The sequence below is a fragment of the Euphorbia lathyris genome, chromosome 3 (genome assembly GCF_963576675.1).
Source record: "Euphorbia lathyris chromosome 3, ddEupLath1.1, whole genome shotgun sequence".
Classification (NCBI taxonomy): domain Eukaryota; kingdom Viridiplantae; phylum Streptophyta; class Magnoliopsida; order Malpighiales; family Euphorbiaceae; genus Euphorbia; species Euphorbia lathyris.
The window spans coordinates 84,942,207-84,957,855 of NC_088912.1; the positions used below are offsets into that span (position 1 = coordinate 84,942,207).

Consider the following 15,649-nt stretch of genomic DNA (forward strand, 5'->3'; position numbering starts at 1 on the left):
AAGGATTTACAATAGTGTTTGAAGTGAAAAATTATAAAAGACTAGTATTGAGATATAATTACCTGATAGAGGTCCACATATGTAACTTCATAATGTTTGGCTTTCATTTTCTCTGAAATGGAAAACATATCCAAAACAAACAACAGATTCAAAAATCTCCATTTAGATAGATAATAGAGGATTTGTAATAATGTTTCAAGTGGAAAATTATAAAACTTGTACGAATAGTTTAATATAATGACCTGATAAGAGGAGCACTGATGTAATTTTGCAATATTTGGATTTGATTTCTTCCGAATCAAACCTCACCATAAAACATGAAAACAAAACAATGTTTAGAGGAGTTAGACACATTGGAAGGAAAAAAACATAGAAAAATAGACAAACCATAGATTGCTTGCCATGAAACAAAACCATAGACTGGACATGCAAACAAAGGAAACCAGTCACTAAATCGAAAAATAGCTAACAAAACCTCAGATCGGAAACAGTGACATTGCCATTCCAAACATCTCTCTAGGTAAAAGATGGACCTGTAATCCAAAAAAAGTTAATTAATCAACAATTATAATTTTTGTAATGATAAAGATTTGATGTATCTGATACTTACTGTGTTTCTAACAACCATATCAGGAATAGCTTTATGCCTACAAAGGTCTAGGCTAAATAAACAGCATAAGGTGAAATAAGATAAATTGTCTGATTTACACAATTCAAATACATGAAATTAGTGAAAAACCATATTTGTGTAATTATATACCAACCTCACAAAAAAATAATAATAATAATAATAACTCATCTCAATTCAGTAACTAAAATATTACAATGGAAGGCATAAATAGTGCTATCTTAGGCATTGAGTTTCTAGAACTTACCTAATGATGAACAAGATAAATAATTCTACCAAAATTATGAGGAGCAATCAATTTCATCTAAACTGAGTCCCTGCAATCCTTCACTATCCATAAGCATCCTGAGACCAGATTTAAGTTCTGATACTCCTTCCTCCAACACAGCACACACTGGATATATTGGTACACCTGTAACTCTTCTTTTCAATTCTTCATAGACTTGTTCCGCATTCGCCTCGTCGATCTTATTCGCCACTACTAAGGAGGGTTTATCGGAGAGGCCCTCTTGATGGTACTCAAGCTCTAACACTAAATCTTTCAATTGCTCCCATGGTGGAATTCCTTTCCTACCATCTAATCCAGCAACCAAGTCTACCACGTAAGCCAAGACCCGAGTCCGTTCTATGTGCCGCAGGAAAGCATGTCCGAGTCCACGGTTTTCATGAGCACCCTTTATAAGTCCCGGAATATCTGCCACTGTGATTGAGAAGTCATCAAACTTCAATTTCCCTAAATTTGGTCTAAGAGTTGTGAAGGCATAATGGCCTACCCTAGGTTTTGCCCTTGATAAAGCCCCTAGAAGTGTACTTTTACCTGCATTTGGCATGCCGACAAGACCCACATCTGCAATGCTCTTCAATTCCAATACCACTATGGCCTCAGAGCCAGGTGAACCAATGCTCGGAGAGGAATTGTCCTCAAAAGATAATGCTGGATCAAAGGTATTATCCTTTTTGTTGCCAGGCTTAGCCCTCTTTGCAACAGTCGGAAAGGACAAATTACCCAAACCACCCTCCCCACCCCTAGCAATAATTATTTGTTGACGGGGCTTTGTCAATTCTGCAACACTATATTGCAAGATATCTGTGGACTCCTCTTGAGTAGCTCGAGTATTCGGTAATTCCTGTGAAGTTCCTTGATCTTGATTCGATGAGGCAACAGTACTATCAAATGACTCAACCTCCTCTTGAATGCATTTGTTGTTCGAGACAGACTGCTGATGAGGTTCTAGTTGGTCGGAAAGGAGCATGCTGGACTCCTCTTGAGAAGCTTGAGTACTCGGTAATTCCTGTGAAGTTCCTTCATCTTGATTCAATGAGGCAACAGTACTATCCAATGACTCAGCCTCCTCTTGAATGCATGTGTTGTTCAAGACAGCCTGCTGATGAGGTTCTAGTTGGTCGGTAAGAAGCGTGCCTGGAAGTTCCCAGGGTTCCAAGGCTGTTGCTGAACAAATTTGAACTGTGGATGGAAGCTCACCCTTTAAAAGATGAACTACAGTGCCGATAGGTACTCGGATAACCTACTAGACAAAAGAAATTTTCAATAAACTGCCTAACAGCAGATAGCAGCATAATATCTTGATGTCTGCTACAACTTATAAATAAGGCTTAATACATGATTGGCCCCTGAACTTTTAAAGTGTCTCAATAGCCCCTCAACTTGCATAAAAGGTTCAGTTAGCCCCCTAAAATGAATTAATCACTCGGTTGTAAAAAAGTAAGCTGCGTGCAGAAGATGGGTTGCGCGCGCCTTAGAATGTTACTACATAATTCACATAATAGATTAAAAAGGAAGTTCTTACTTGCTCAACTGTAAAACTTGTCTTCTCTAATATTAGAACCGCATACTCAGACCTTGGTTTTACTTTTCTTGAAAACGCTTGCAATACATCTTCCGCATTTAACTTACTTTTTTGCAACTGAGTAATTAATTGATTACATTTTACGCAAGTTAAGGGGGCTAACTGGACATTTTATGCAAGTTGAGGGAGCCAATCAAACTTTTTGGACAAGTTCAGGGGGCAAATGATGTATTAAGCCTATAAATAATAACCTTATCTTTTCCACGAGTTCCTATAATATTCTTCGAACCGCCATTTCCCCCTTTTGCTGCATTCTGCACGATACAAACCGAACTTAGTTCTCTTAATGCAACTATAGTTAGAAAGGCAAATGGAAGACAAAGGACTACGTACAATATGATGATTCAAACTGCTGAAATCCCAGATTGCAGGGGAACACTCTAATATCACATCACCACCCCTTCCGCCATTTCCTCCTGCAATACGAAATCAAAGAAGTAACAACACGTAACCAACAAATTAGAGTGCTATGAAGTGTGACAGAAATAAATTATGCGAAAAAAAGATAGTAGAGATATGAAATCAAAGAAAGTAACCATGGATATTGTTTAAAATTTGGTTGATAAAACAATAATATGAGACCATTTATAAACCATGATTAGAGAGCTTAAATAAACCTACCATCAGCTCTGCCGTATCGATCATGTCGACTACGGCGAAGGCTGGAACAACCACTGCCACCATCACCTCCCTTGGCATTTAGCACAAACTTATCCTTCATTCTGGTTTCCTAAAAATATATATATATACATAAAAAAAATGAAAACCCTTAATATCCTATTACTAGGATGGACAAGTAGTAAGAATGGAGAATGATTGTATATGTACATGAAATTACATCCTGGGAGAAGAAATGCAAGTAATAAAGAAGAAATTACAGAAGGCAGACCTGTAAAGGAGCAGACTTTGATTTTGGGTGAGGAATGTCTGAACAAGAGAAGGAAGAAAGAAACATCCATGGTGATTTGGCAGATTTCTGCAAGAAATATATGTGGTGATAAGATTTTCTACAACGCATCCACATCAGTCTCTCTTTGCTGCCCAGGGTTCTTTGAATTGTCCTCAAAATCCACGAACTCACTGTTTATCCATTATATTTTCTGCTCAGGGTAGCAAATTACATAAAGATAAGACTCAGATTTTGCACATGTAACATAAACATTCTAGAAAATCACACACCAAATCCTTATTCAAATGCATGTATTGGAATAAAGTTGAAATAGAACAAAAAAGCACCAATGTAGAGAGAAGTAATAAGACTGTGATCAGAACTAACCACCCAAAATTACAAGTCAAATTTACCATGAATTTGGTTAAGAGAGTTTAATCCGAACGGTATTAACTAAAATTTCAAAGCCATAACAATTTCATATAGAAGCAACAGCCAAAAAAATTAGGGTTAAATGATGCAGATAGGAATTGTAGCACATTTTTAACCCAGAATTTGATGAAGAGGATGTGAGGATCTTAATCCAAAACCCATAAAGATCATAGGAGTCCACCTAAAACAACAATCGTGATCTACAATGGCATTGCTAAAAGCCAAGCAGTCTCAAAGACATTCAAAATAAATAGCCAAAACAAATACTATATTAATAAATTAAAACAAGGTAGGTTCCGAGAAAGCAACAGGTAACAACAATTCAACCCAATTTCATATTCCATTCGATCAATATAGGCCAAAATTAGAGAAAATCAGTAAGCCTAATTCAGTTGAGAAGAAGAGCATACCTATTATGAGAGAGCAGTTCACAATTCTCAATCAAGCAACTTGAATGGACAAAACCAGCGTTAACCTTAGATTGGCTGCACTTTCAATTTCTTCCATTATTTCTTTTTGACAGTTTATGGTCTAATTATTAGTTAAGGTCTGATTTATTTACTTTCTACTGCTAAAAAAATGAAAAAAATAAATTTAGAAACAGATTCAACCAGTCCGTCAGGTGCAGGTTTCATAACATTGTTTTTCACTATAGAAACAGATTCCATAACCCAAATTGCCAATTAAAGACTAAACAAAATCAACAATACTTGCCAATCAAAGAATAAGGCCAGAAATAAACAAAACATGCCAAACAAAGAACAAATTGCACTAAATAAAATCAACAACACTTGCCAATCAAAGAATAAATTGCACTAAACAAAATCAACAACATGGTCCCTGTATTTTTGTATTTTTACTATTCTATCTAAGTACAAAAAAATTCTAGCTTTTTTCATTTTCATCGAAAGCAAAGAAAACAGAGGGCTGATTGAATTGAAAGCAAAATATAAGCAAACAAAACGGATTGAAAGCAAAAACGAAAATGAAAAAGAAAATCGAACCTGCAAGTCGAAGAAGAGCTTTCGATTTCGAGGAAGGAGAAGTGCGAGGTCGAGGGCGACGGCACTTCCTTCTGTATAATTTTCTCGAATGAAGTTGTAGTTTTAGGGGTTTGTTTTTGTTTTGATTCTGTTCTTTTTTTCTTTTTCTTTTTCAATGTAAGTTTAGTTTTTTTTTTTCTTGTTAGTTTTCCGAAAAGAAATTCCACTTTCTAAAAAGTAATTTTTTAATTTCATTAAAAAAATTATTTTAAAAACAATAATAAAAAAGCCCAAGATATTATACCGGTTTCTGATCCGACCCGGGTCTGTCTGATTTTTCCTTTTGCAGATACAGAAAACCAGTTTGATTCGAACAGCTGATTAGTTTGAGTTTTATAACATTGATTTGAAGGATAAAAAGATCATGCCACATTTATCTCTCTACTGTATCTCTAAGACCCTGTTTGGGAAAGAGCGTTTTGGGATAAAAAGAGCGGTTTTGACCAACTTTAGAGGTTTGACCACTGAAACCGCTAATTGGAGTGTTTGGTGGAGAGAGGTTTGAGAGAGAGTTTTGGGATGAAAACGCTAATTTAGAAAAAGCTCCCTTTTATGAGCTTTTTCAATTAGCGTTTTGCAATATTAAAATTAATGGACTTCTTTAACCCTAATAGATAGACTCCATCTTCTCCTGCACCAAAATTAATGCCTTTATTCGTCTTTTTGCACAAACCGTTATTATCAATCAGCTAATTTTTACCAAACAGATCTGCACAAACAGCTAATCAAATCAGCTAGTCAAATCAGCTAATGTAATCAGCTAACAGCTAATTGCCAAGCAGGGCCTAAATAAACTTGGGATAACCGAGCCTTCCTAATACCAAACGCCTTCTTAGAGAGGTAATAGGATGAGAGAACATAAACTATTTACTCTCATTTTGGAGGTTAATAGGAGTAAAATGTAACCTTCGTTGAGTTTCATTTACTCTTAACAAAAAATAAACTTGAAACAAAGTTAATTTAAAATTTTACATTATATTAATTTCATTAACATCCTCTCAAACAACATAAAGAATGACAAATAGAGTAATAAAATGCGTAAGTTTTCCAATCAATCCGTTTATTAATTTTTTCTACACTAGTCAGGGCTCTCTAAATAAATAAAAATTTATAGATCTTTGCTTAGAAAAATTCTTATAAACAAGTCATACCGTTTCTATTTGGACTTTTTCACCCTTCTCATAATATATCTAAACAAAAGTAATTAGGTTTAAAGATATGTTTATCTAATTAGACAAAATACCGAAATTTTAAATATTCTTACTGTCAATTTTCTAATCCTAGTACACCTAAATTTATCAATTTTAGACCTAAATGACATCCAACGTGGGTAGATAAAAGTTTAATTTTGAAGTGTCATGTAAGTTTTGAAATCTGACAAATCAACAAATGAAGGTATCGAAGGTTCAAAATTAACAAGAGTATATATGTGATAGGTCCAACTATAAGTTGGAGGGGACAAACAACAAAACATGACAATTTTAGATGTGCAATTATGTATTAAGTCAAAAAAGAGAACCAATAATAGGACATTTTGCAGAATTACTCAAAATTACAACAAGTAGGAAACATGTATCTACTCCTACATGTAAAGAAATCCCTGAATGGAAAACAGGCATCAGAGGCTAATAATAATGCCAATTGAATTGATGCTGTTATGTCTTCAATGGAGCTTTCTTCTCTCTGTCGGATATCCGGGCAGGTGCATTCGAATGCGATTTGAACCTACCCCTTCCTCCTCCATCATCCTTCTCCTGGAAATTTGCAAAACCAGATTATCAACTATCATGAACAAACTTCTGATGTATGTACTTTTGCTCACAGGAAACTGAATAATGCATAATAAAGAAAAAAGGATCTCTCAAAATGTAGAAACATTTAAATTTGATTTTTTTCAAAATGTTCAACTTTTCAATAAAACTGCATATGAAACATCATATTGCATTTCTGGTAAATCTGGAGTTCAATATACCTTTTTCTTGACGATCTGGACTACATCCTCGTCTTGTAGCACTTGACTAAGCCCACAATGTTGAGGGTAGTGTCGCGCGCTTGTGCCCCACACTAGCACGTATTTCACATCCTTTATTAAACTCCTGTGTATGTGATTACAAAAGTCTTCAACCGAACAGCCACCTCTGTCCTATTATGCACGGTAAGAGTTGGTTAAAACTATAATGAACTAGGATTCCACACACGAAGAGAAAATCAAACAAAAGCAGATGAATTAGCAAAGAGCTAGGTATGCAACGTACAGCTGAAAGAACAACAGGATCTCCAAAATCAGGTTGCTGGCCTTGTGGTTTTGTGTAGACTCTTACTAGCCCCATTTCTTCCCACATTTTTGCAAGTAGTCTGTCGAAGTTGAGCTGTTTAAGAAGGAAATGTCAAATCGTGACAACGCATAAATGGTTCATACAACAGGGTAAAGCTATGGCGCAGCATATTCATTTTGAAGCAGCTATAGATGCCACATTGACATTTTTGCAGCATTAAGCACAAGGGTTTATGCAATTGGTAGGAACAAGCATTAAATTTGTGGCCAAAAAGATGCTGCTTAAGATTAATGGTTCAATTCTTCTTGCTGGGATGTGTACCTATTAGAACTGAAAGTGCAGAAATTAAATATGCGAATTTGCAGAACTTGCCTTAAGATTGCAGCTAATGACAACAGAATTCGGTTGGCGAGCTAACTTGTCGACGTCGTCAATACCAATGACATCTATCTTGTTATAAACATATATGCACTTCATGTATTTGCGATTACCCTCAATCACATCAATAAGATCATCCACCGAAGCATCTTCACGGAATAGAACCTATATCCAATATATCAGTAAATCAAAAGAATGACAGACTTCACAAAGCAAAGCCTATCATATGATAACCTGTGCACAGCATGACAGGCATAAAGAAGCAGAGAAATCTATTGCATAACCAGGAAAAAAAATGTTCTCACTGCTATTCTAAATCACTAAAATAACATTCGTTTTGCAGAGGCAAAGAGCATAGTACTATCATCAGTAATTCAGTAAGACAGATTTAGTTAGGCATCAAAGTCTAATTAGCCATTGGTATCTTAAAAAAATGAAAAATATGTCATGAAGAAGAGGAAGTAACAATTCAGCTCATATATATAACTATATATATAGTGTTTTTCAAAACAAAAACTATATATATAGTGACTAGAATAGCAAGTCCTAAACTCCTCATGGCCCCAGCAGCGTTTGATTTGTGCCACTACTATAAGTCTGCAACTAGTGAAAATTAGAATCTACATTGCCTGATCAGCTGCAATATAAAATCGTGTGTCCTATGATTCTGTTGTATTGTCACCAGTTTACAATGTATAAAGTGGAAACTACCTCTGCATTGTGAATTTTGTATTCATGTAAAATCTGATAACAAAGCTTCTCATCCACGTGAGTTAATTGTAAGGTGCTGTTGAAGGAGATGCCACCAGTTTTTTTCTTCTTGAAGTAAATCTGCCAAGAGAAATTGAAAGCCAAAATTCAATACAGCAACATGCGAATCTATACATCCTTATGATTTAGCAAATGTTTATCCAGCCACATTATAATTGATGTCCATGATGGAAAATCAGATTTAATTGGAAGTAAGCTATATTCTTAAGTTTGACTTGAGCCCATTAAGAATAAAAGGTTACAAGCATATCTCAAGCCTCTATACCAATGATTATTTTATATTCTAGTTAAATATTTGATTACTCAACGACCCTTTGAGTAGTCTATAATAATCAAATTAATAACCCCAATAGACAAACTTACTTGAGGCGGTCTCTTGTTTAAGCGCAAGCCCACAGCTTCCAGTTCCTTTGTCAATATTTGACGATGTCCCTCACTCTACAATAATTTGCAGACAACTATTGATGTAAGCACACAAAAAAAAAAAAATAGTGAATGCAGCATAAGGGAATAAACGGACGGTTGATACTTTATAGTATTGAGTAGGATGTAAAAAGAAAAATCATCTCTGGCAAGTTTGAACTGAAGAGATAAAATTTCGATCTCATTACAGAGGGGAAAGAATGATGACTCAAACAGAAAGGAAATTCGACCAGAACATCTGATAAAGAGGCTGATAATGTTAAGCTTAAACCACTTCGAAGGGAAACTAAGATGAATTCAAACAAATAATACCATTAACTCTTAGGTAGTCCCAATCATATTTGACAAGGTAGAAGACAAGAAATATATAATGCACATAAGACCATCCTAGAAAAAATTACAGTGGACCGGAATAGAATCTTCACAATTTTGTAGTAAATCCAAGGACAATGAGACAGTCTCTTCCCTTTTAGACCTGCCTTATTTTAAAGTTCACATCAAAGGGTAACATTAAACATAAAAAAACAATGAAAAACATTTTATTGGTCAAGGCGTGAACTAAGCATAAAGCCATTGTATTTAGTCACCAGCAGTAGTAACAAAAAACAAAAACACCATATAGGCTACATAGTTTCTTACTTTTGAGGCATCAAGAACCATCAACACTATGTCTGAAGACTTGGCAACAGCAATAACCTGAAAGGGAAAACATATTCCATGACACACAGACAATAAGGCAAGAAGATATTCAATTCAAGATACATCATGGTCTTTGGGCATAAAATGAGATGAGAAATAAACATGTTAATATGTTATGCATTTGTTGTACCTGTCTCCCACGTCCCTTGCCTTCTGAAGCACCTTCAATAATTCCAGGAAGATCGAGCAGCTGAATTTTAGTATCATTGTAGTGTATGATACCAGGAATACAGGTGAGTGTTGTGAATTCGTATGATGCGGCTTCTGAATGAGTTCCTGTTAACATTGTTAAGAGTGTAGACTTCCCCACACTGCCGTCAAAACAGGAATCAAAAAGTCACTTACTGGCATTGTAATGACACTTGTACATTGAGGATCATCACTAACAATTAGAATTGAATAGAAAGACATTGCACAAATATGTTTCTCAACAAACAACACAATAGATAATCAACTATTACATTAAAAATAGCAGTATGAGAAATGTTTTCCTGTAACAAGTCTGCGAGACTTTGAAACCTTCAGTGTAAAGTAAATACTACAAGGAGGCAGACCACTGTTTTGATTACACAGTATAAAGGTAAAAGTTCATTTCAAAATTCACTAAGTTTCTGTTAAGGATAATGGTCAATTTTGCTCCTAACATTATTGTGGAAGATATCATTTACCCTTATCATAAGAAACAGTCCAATGTTTCTCCGAGAGTAGAAATCCTAGCTCCATTTTACCCTTTTTCAAGGGATTCCATCAGTAATATTTGTCTGGATTTACTTGAAAAGAGGGTAAAATTGATATAAAATTTCACTATATTGGCAACATTGACTCATTTCGTATAATAAGGGTAAAATTGATATTCCCTAACCTTAGAGGAAAATTTGACCCTTATCCCTTTCTATTAACCCATTTCCTTGGCTTGCTTGAGCGTGAGAATACATTAGACTAGTCACAGATAAAGACAGTATTTACAAATCATAAAGTTGGCAGACCTTGGAAATCCAATCAGTGCAACACGACCATGTCCAAATTTTGTAACTTCAAAACCATCTCCACCTCCACTGGAACCCTAATTTACAAAAGCAATAATAGTCAAATCTTCAACAAATGCACAAATGCGCAACTGCAGAACTTCCATCCACAAATGCACTCCATTTTCCAGTAAGAGAATATACAGAGACATACTATCTACCCACTAACACCAATACAGCTCAGCTCATGCTTCCGAAATTACACCTCAATTGCCAAACAACGTATATTGATAAACTGTGACAAAATAACATCAATTGGCATTCATTACTCTTATATAAACAATTTGTAAGGCTGTTAGACAAGCATTTTCAGAAGAGATTGGAGTTCCGAGGAGGGATGCACACACAAGAAACCAGAACTTCTCTAATAGTTAATGACTAGAATCCTTTCCATGAGAGTGAATTGGTAGAAATGAGCAACAAAAAGTAGCCAGCATACGCTAGCAACCCCACATATCCACTATACTTTTCCAAATATGAAATGCAGGAAATACCTCAATCAAAAGCTATTTCAAACATCAAACAAGTGCATACTGACATATAAGAAGGGATCATACTTTAGGAGGCTCCAACAATTGGGTCCTTAGCTTTGCAATCTTTGCTTTGAGCTGACCAAGATGATACTCTGCAAGTCACCATACAAGCAAAATAAGCTCAACTAAATGAAATTTTCACTTGTCCCGCACAGTAACTATATCAGAGAGTAAGCAGAAAACTGCATCAAACAGATGCGCACTAATCACTATCGATTGATTAAGTACATGTAATATAAAGAACCTGTTGCTTTATTTTTCTGAGTCCGAGCCATCTCGGCTTCGATTTCTTTAATTTTCTCGATTATCCCCATATTTGCCTGATTTCAGCTTCCAGTACCTATAGAAAAGACATGGAACCAAAAATTCCAGTTTTATATCCAAATTTTGATCTCACGAGTGCTTATTCATCAACATTATAAAACCAATAAACACAGAAGCAGCCTTTGAACTTCTGGTAATATTCTTTATATAGATTAAAGAGAACAGAATTGATACTTACAGAAACGAGAAAGAAATGTGACGCTTTGAATGGATTACTCAGCAAACTGAGTCGAGAGCAATCCCGGATTAGTAAGATGGGAAAAGAGAGGGAGAGACTATGCGATACATACAGTGAAGGTGTTTGATGAAACACGCAGAAAAGAATGTAGGGGTTGGAGCATTCAACTTAACCCCCTTAGAGCTGGAGGCCCCATTTATTCATTCGGCCCATACAGTTTTCTTTTTCTTTAGGAAATTAAATTACCTAAAATGTCTTGTAATTGAATCGTAGAGAACGTAATAAAGCTGCTGATTGGATGGCGAATTTCGCAGGATTATGTTCTTTAGATCGTTACGAGTATGAGGTGTCTTCTGTAGCCTCCAGAGATGCGGATCGGCACGGTCGGTCCACACGACGGAATATCACTTTTTTAATTTCTGTTTTGTTTGTCCTGGTTTGTTACCAAAAAAAAAATTAGGTGGTTTTGGTTATTTTCAAGGACATTTTTGTGTTTCAAAGCCTGACAACAAAGATGTATTTCCATAACTCTATTTGCTATTAAAAGGGTATGCATGATTCGGTTAATCGGTTCATTAGTTAATTATAAGTGAGTTTTTTTTTTATTATTTCCTTAACGACCATTAAAAGCTGAATATTTAGTTGAAATTGAAAGCTGGAATTGAATTTCGGAGACTAAAAGAGAAATTGAATTTTTTGTACCCGGTAAATGTGAAAAGAGTAGTATTGAAAATAAGTTGTAGAGAAATCGAGAAAAGCGAGAAACCGGAAAGAGGATGGATTTGGAAACGAAAATAACGGAAACCGATAAAAATTGAGAAAATATTATAGAATACAACAAGGGATGAAGATAATGAATTATTGGTTTTCAAGCAACCCATGGGTTCTCCTGGTTCTACTACCATGAGATTTAGGATTATTGCACAAATAAAATATCAAGATAGGTCGGAGTATTAATTTAGACTTCACTTATAAAACAATACTGATGTAGATTTAATGTTTAAATTTTTTTATCAATTTAGGTTTCGATAACGAAAAGTGACACAATATTCATATTACTCTGTTAAATTCTTCCAACAATATGTAAAGAGAGAAATGAAAGATTGACGGAATAATATAAATAATGTGTCATATTTCGTTATCAAAATCTAAATTAATACTCTTTTTAAATGTTCACTTGATTAATGGTATTTCTTACGTAGAGGCTAATTGATTCTCTCCAACAATCTTATAGTACCTTATCCTAAACAAAATTATTTACATTCTTGAATTATTCTTCTAACAGTTAAATCTCTTCCCTTTCAATTAAATATTCGGTTTTTTTTTATCAAACTCTTAAAATGGAAGAGAACGAGTGGGGTGAATTCATGATTTAAAATTTGGATAAAGGGTTGATCGACTGTTTTGAAAGAACAATGACCTAAGTTTTGAAGGAACAGTTTAGGGGTTAAACTGGGTGTTTTGCTTTATTTTTAAGTAATTTTACACCGTGGTAGTAGGGATGCAAACGAACCAACCTAGTTCACAAACTGTTTGAGTTTAGTTCGGTCAAAGTTCGGATCGATTGGGCTCGGCTCGAGTTCGAGATTGTCTCAACCACTAATGAGCATGAGTTTGAGCTTCCTTGGGTTCGACTCGAAAGCTCGTGAGCAGACTCAAGAGTTATATATATATTACTGAATTTTTTTTTTTTAATTTAAATAAATTTTAATTTTGTAATTTTTTAAATTAGTAACTTTGAAACACACGTAAATGTTTGACCCAAAACTCAAATTGAAACTATATAGTGGAAGACTATATGTTAAATTCGAATTTGTTAGATTCTATATTTGTTTAATCTTATTACTTTTTTAAATCTGTTGTAGATTGTTTGTTATATTTGTTTTTTGGAGTTTAAATTTGGTATTCCTTCCTTACAATGCCGATTTTAGATAATAAAATGTTAATGAGGTACAATTAAGTATATTTAAAACTATTTCAAAAAAATCAAAACGAGCCGCTCGACGAGCTTCGAGCTCGATTCTCGAGCCGAGCCGAGCCTACCCCTGTTCGGTCTCGGTTCGGCATGGTAGTGCTTAAGTAAAATTATTAGTTTAACCCTTAGATTTTTAAAGATTATTTTATATTGATATTATATTTAATTTAAGTATAAATGGTTCGGTTAACTGAAAATCGTTGGATTTTAACACTCTAAACCGAAATCGAAACAACTCTATTTCTTCAACTCTGAACTAAAACTACCAATTTGGTTAATCGATTTTTCCGATTCGATTTATCGGTTTCTAGTTGGTTACCGGTTTGACCGGTTTATTTTAATGTACTTTTAAAATACTATAATTATGTAAATTTTGTGCTCTTTCTCATTTCTTTTATTTTGTATTCTCTCTATGTGTGTTTGCCTTTGGTTTGATCTTTGCTTCATTTTCTATTTGTTTCCATTTTCGTCCTTTTTTTTTTATGTTTCTGTTGAATTAATTGATGTATCTTTTCCTTTCTATTGAATTTCTTAATAAAAATCGATGAAGCTGTATTAAATATTTTAATTTAGTTGATACTGGCAGTGCTTATAGATTTTATGTAAATATTGATCATTATCTCATTCAAAATATCAGAATTGTAAAATTAGATGTGGAGTAGTATGCATTGTTATGATGAATTTGTTGTTGTTGATTGATTTATAATATATGCACATAAGTAATTTCAGATATTAACATCATCATTTAATTTTTTTTTTTTAAACAATCAATATTTAAAAATAAGTTTACTGAACACTAATAATTAAATAACAAACCGTTTAAATCAAATGGGCCAAATGGTTCTAAGAGAGAATGAAAGAGAATTCCTAAAAGACTAGGTAAACACAAGTAGAGGGGATATCTAAAGGATAATTACAAAGAATAATAAATAATTAACTATAATAGCCCCGCAAGGCGAGGATGAGGGAAAAAATGGTAGATGATCTCTTAATAAAATGAAGCGAGCACTCGTCAAAAGCTTGGTAAAAATATCAGCAAGTTGATCTTATGTGGGAATGAAATGAACCAAAAAAACCCGTAAAAACTTACTCACGAACAAAGTGGGAATGAAATGAATAACCAAAAAACCCGTAAAAAATTACTCACGAACAAAGCGATAATCAAGTTTGATATGCTTCGTATGGGCATGGAAACCCGAATTTAAAGCTAAGTATATTGCACCATCATTATCACATCAAAGTTGAACAGGTCGTGGAATCGGATAACACAGTTCGCAAAATAAGGAATGAATCTAAAGAAGTTCAACAATGGCATTAGCAATAGATTTGTATTCTCTTTCACTAGAGGAGCAAGCAATTATTGGTTACTTTTACCTAAATAGATGCAGTGAGCTCTAGTAGATCTTCAATCACTATCAGAGTAGCAATGAACGATGTTGATAGGAGAGGCTGAAAAGATGAGGCTAAGATTATGAGATCCTTCGACATGTCGCAAAATACGTTTAACCCCTTTCAAATATTAATCAGTGGGATAAGGAAACGACTGATACAACTTATCAACAGAAAAAGCTATGTTAGAACAAATCAATATGAGATATTGTACCATCCCAACAATTTTATTGAAACTTGGCATGTTTATCTTGTAATAAAGTTTCAATTAATGCTAAAAAAAACCTCTCAAGACATTAAATACATAGTTAAATACAAAATCATTTGAGAACTCTTCATTTCTTGACTGCAACATTCTCTACTTTGAAAGATATTTCTTGCAAATAAGATGGTTGAAATGAAATTTATGAAGGCTGATTTGCAAAACAAGATGGGTGAGTACTTTATCACAAATTGTATAAATTGTCTAGTATACTACGTTGAAAATGGAATTTTTATCCGCATCGAAAATGAAACGTTTCAGAATATGATATCTTGAAGGATTGAATTGTCACATGTTAGTCTTCTGTTGGTGTGGGTTCGAAGGATTAGGGACAATCTTTGCTGATAATGGTTGATTATGGAATCAGAATGTCTAAATTCTTTCATGAGCTATCAATGATCACAAATCTGGGTTTTCTCCATTTATGTCACTTGTTCAAGATTGTAATCTCAACCTATGCAATGGTCGTAAGCTGTTCTCAACTCTCCTCCCATATAATCACAAATGGTAACTACATAACTATATCAAACAGCTGAAAACTCCATCGAACATATGT

General features: G+C 34.3%; 2 protein-coding genes across 5 annotated transcripts; both read right to left on the minus strand.

The window, feature by feature from the left end:
- Positions 1–242: 242 nt before the first annotated feature.
- Positions 243–4,979, minus strand: LOC136222999 (probable GTP-binding protein OBGM, mitochondrial). 4 transcript variants are annotated; one of them, XM_066010744.1, is made up of 7 exons: positions 4,822–4,979; positions 3,386–3,596; positions 3,118–3,226; positions 2,830–2,912; positions 2,688–2,750; positions 876–2,154; positions 243–533 (listed from the first exon to the last, which is right to left on the minus strand). In XM_066010744.1, the coding sequence occupies exons 2-6, from the start codon at positions 3,518–3,520 to the stop codon at positions 910–912; spliced, it is 1,635 nt and encodes a 544-aa protein (XP_065866816.1). In that variant the 5' UTR covers positions 3,521–3,596; positions 4,822–4,979; the 3' UTR covers positions 243–533; positions 876–909. The 4 variants fall into 4 exon arrangements, with proteins under 4 accessions (XP_065866816.1, XP_065866818.1, XP_065866817.1 ...); XM_066010746.1 differs by lacking the exon at positions 243–533 and having other exon boundaries at positions 766–1,328; positions 1,446–2,154; XM_066010745.1 differs by lacking the exon at positions 243–533 and adding an exon at positions 4,228–4,302 and having other exon boundaries at positions 766–2,154; positions 4,822–4,977.
- A 1,349-nt stretch (positions 4,980–6,328) lies between these two features.
- Positions 6,329–11,623, minus strand: LOC136224243 (developmentally-regulated G-protein 1). The gene is made up of 12 exons (XM_066012518.1): positions 11,468–11,623; positions 11,210–11,305; positions 10,990–11,057; positions 10,394–10,470; positions 9,538–9,718; positions 9,348–9,404; positions 8,649–8,723; positions 8,226–8,345; positions 7,509–7,679; positions 7,116–7,229; positions 6,833–7,003; positions 6,329–6,614 (listed from the first exon to the last, which is right to left on the minus strand). Exons 2-12 carry the CDS (start codon positions 11,277–11,279, stop codon positions 6,516–6,518), a joined length of 1,203 nt encoding a protein of 400 aa, XP_065868590.1. The 5' UTR covers positions 11,280–11,305; positions 11,468–11,623; the 3' UTR covers positions 6,329–6,515.
- Between the last annotated feature and the right edge of the window lie 4,026 nt (positions 11,624–15,649).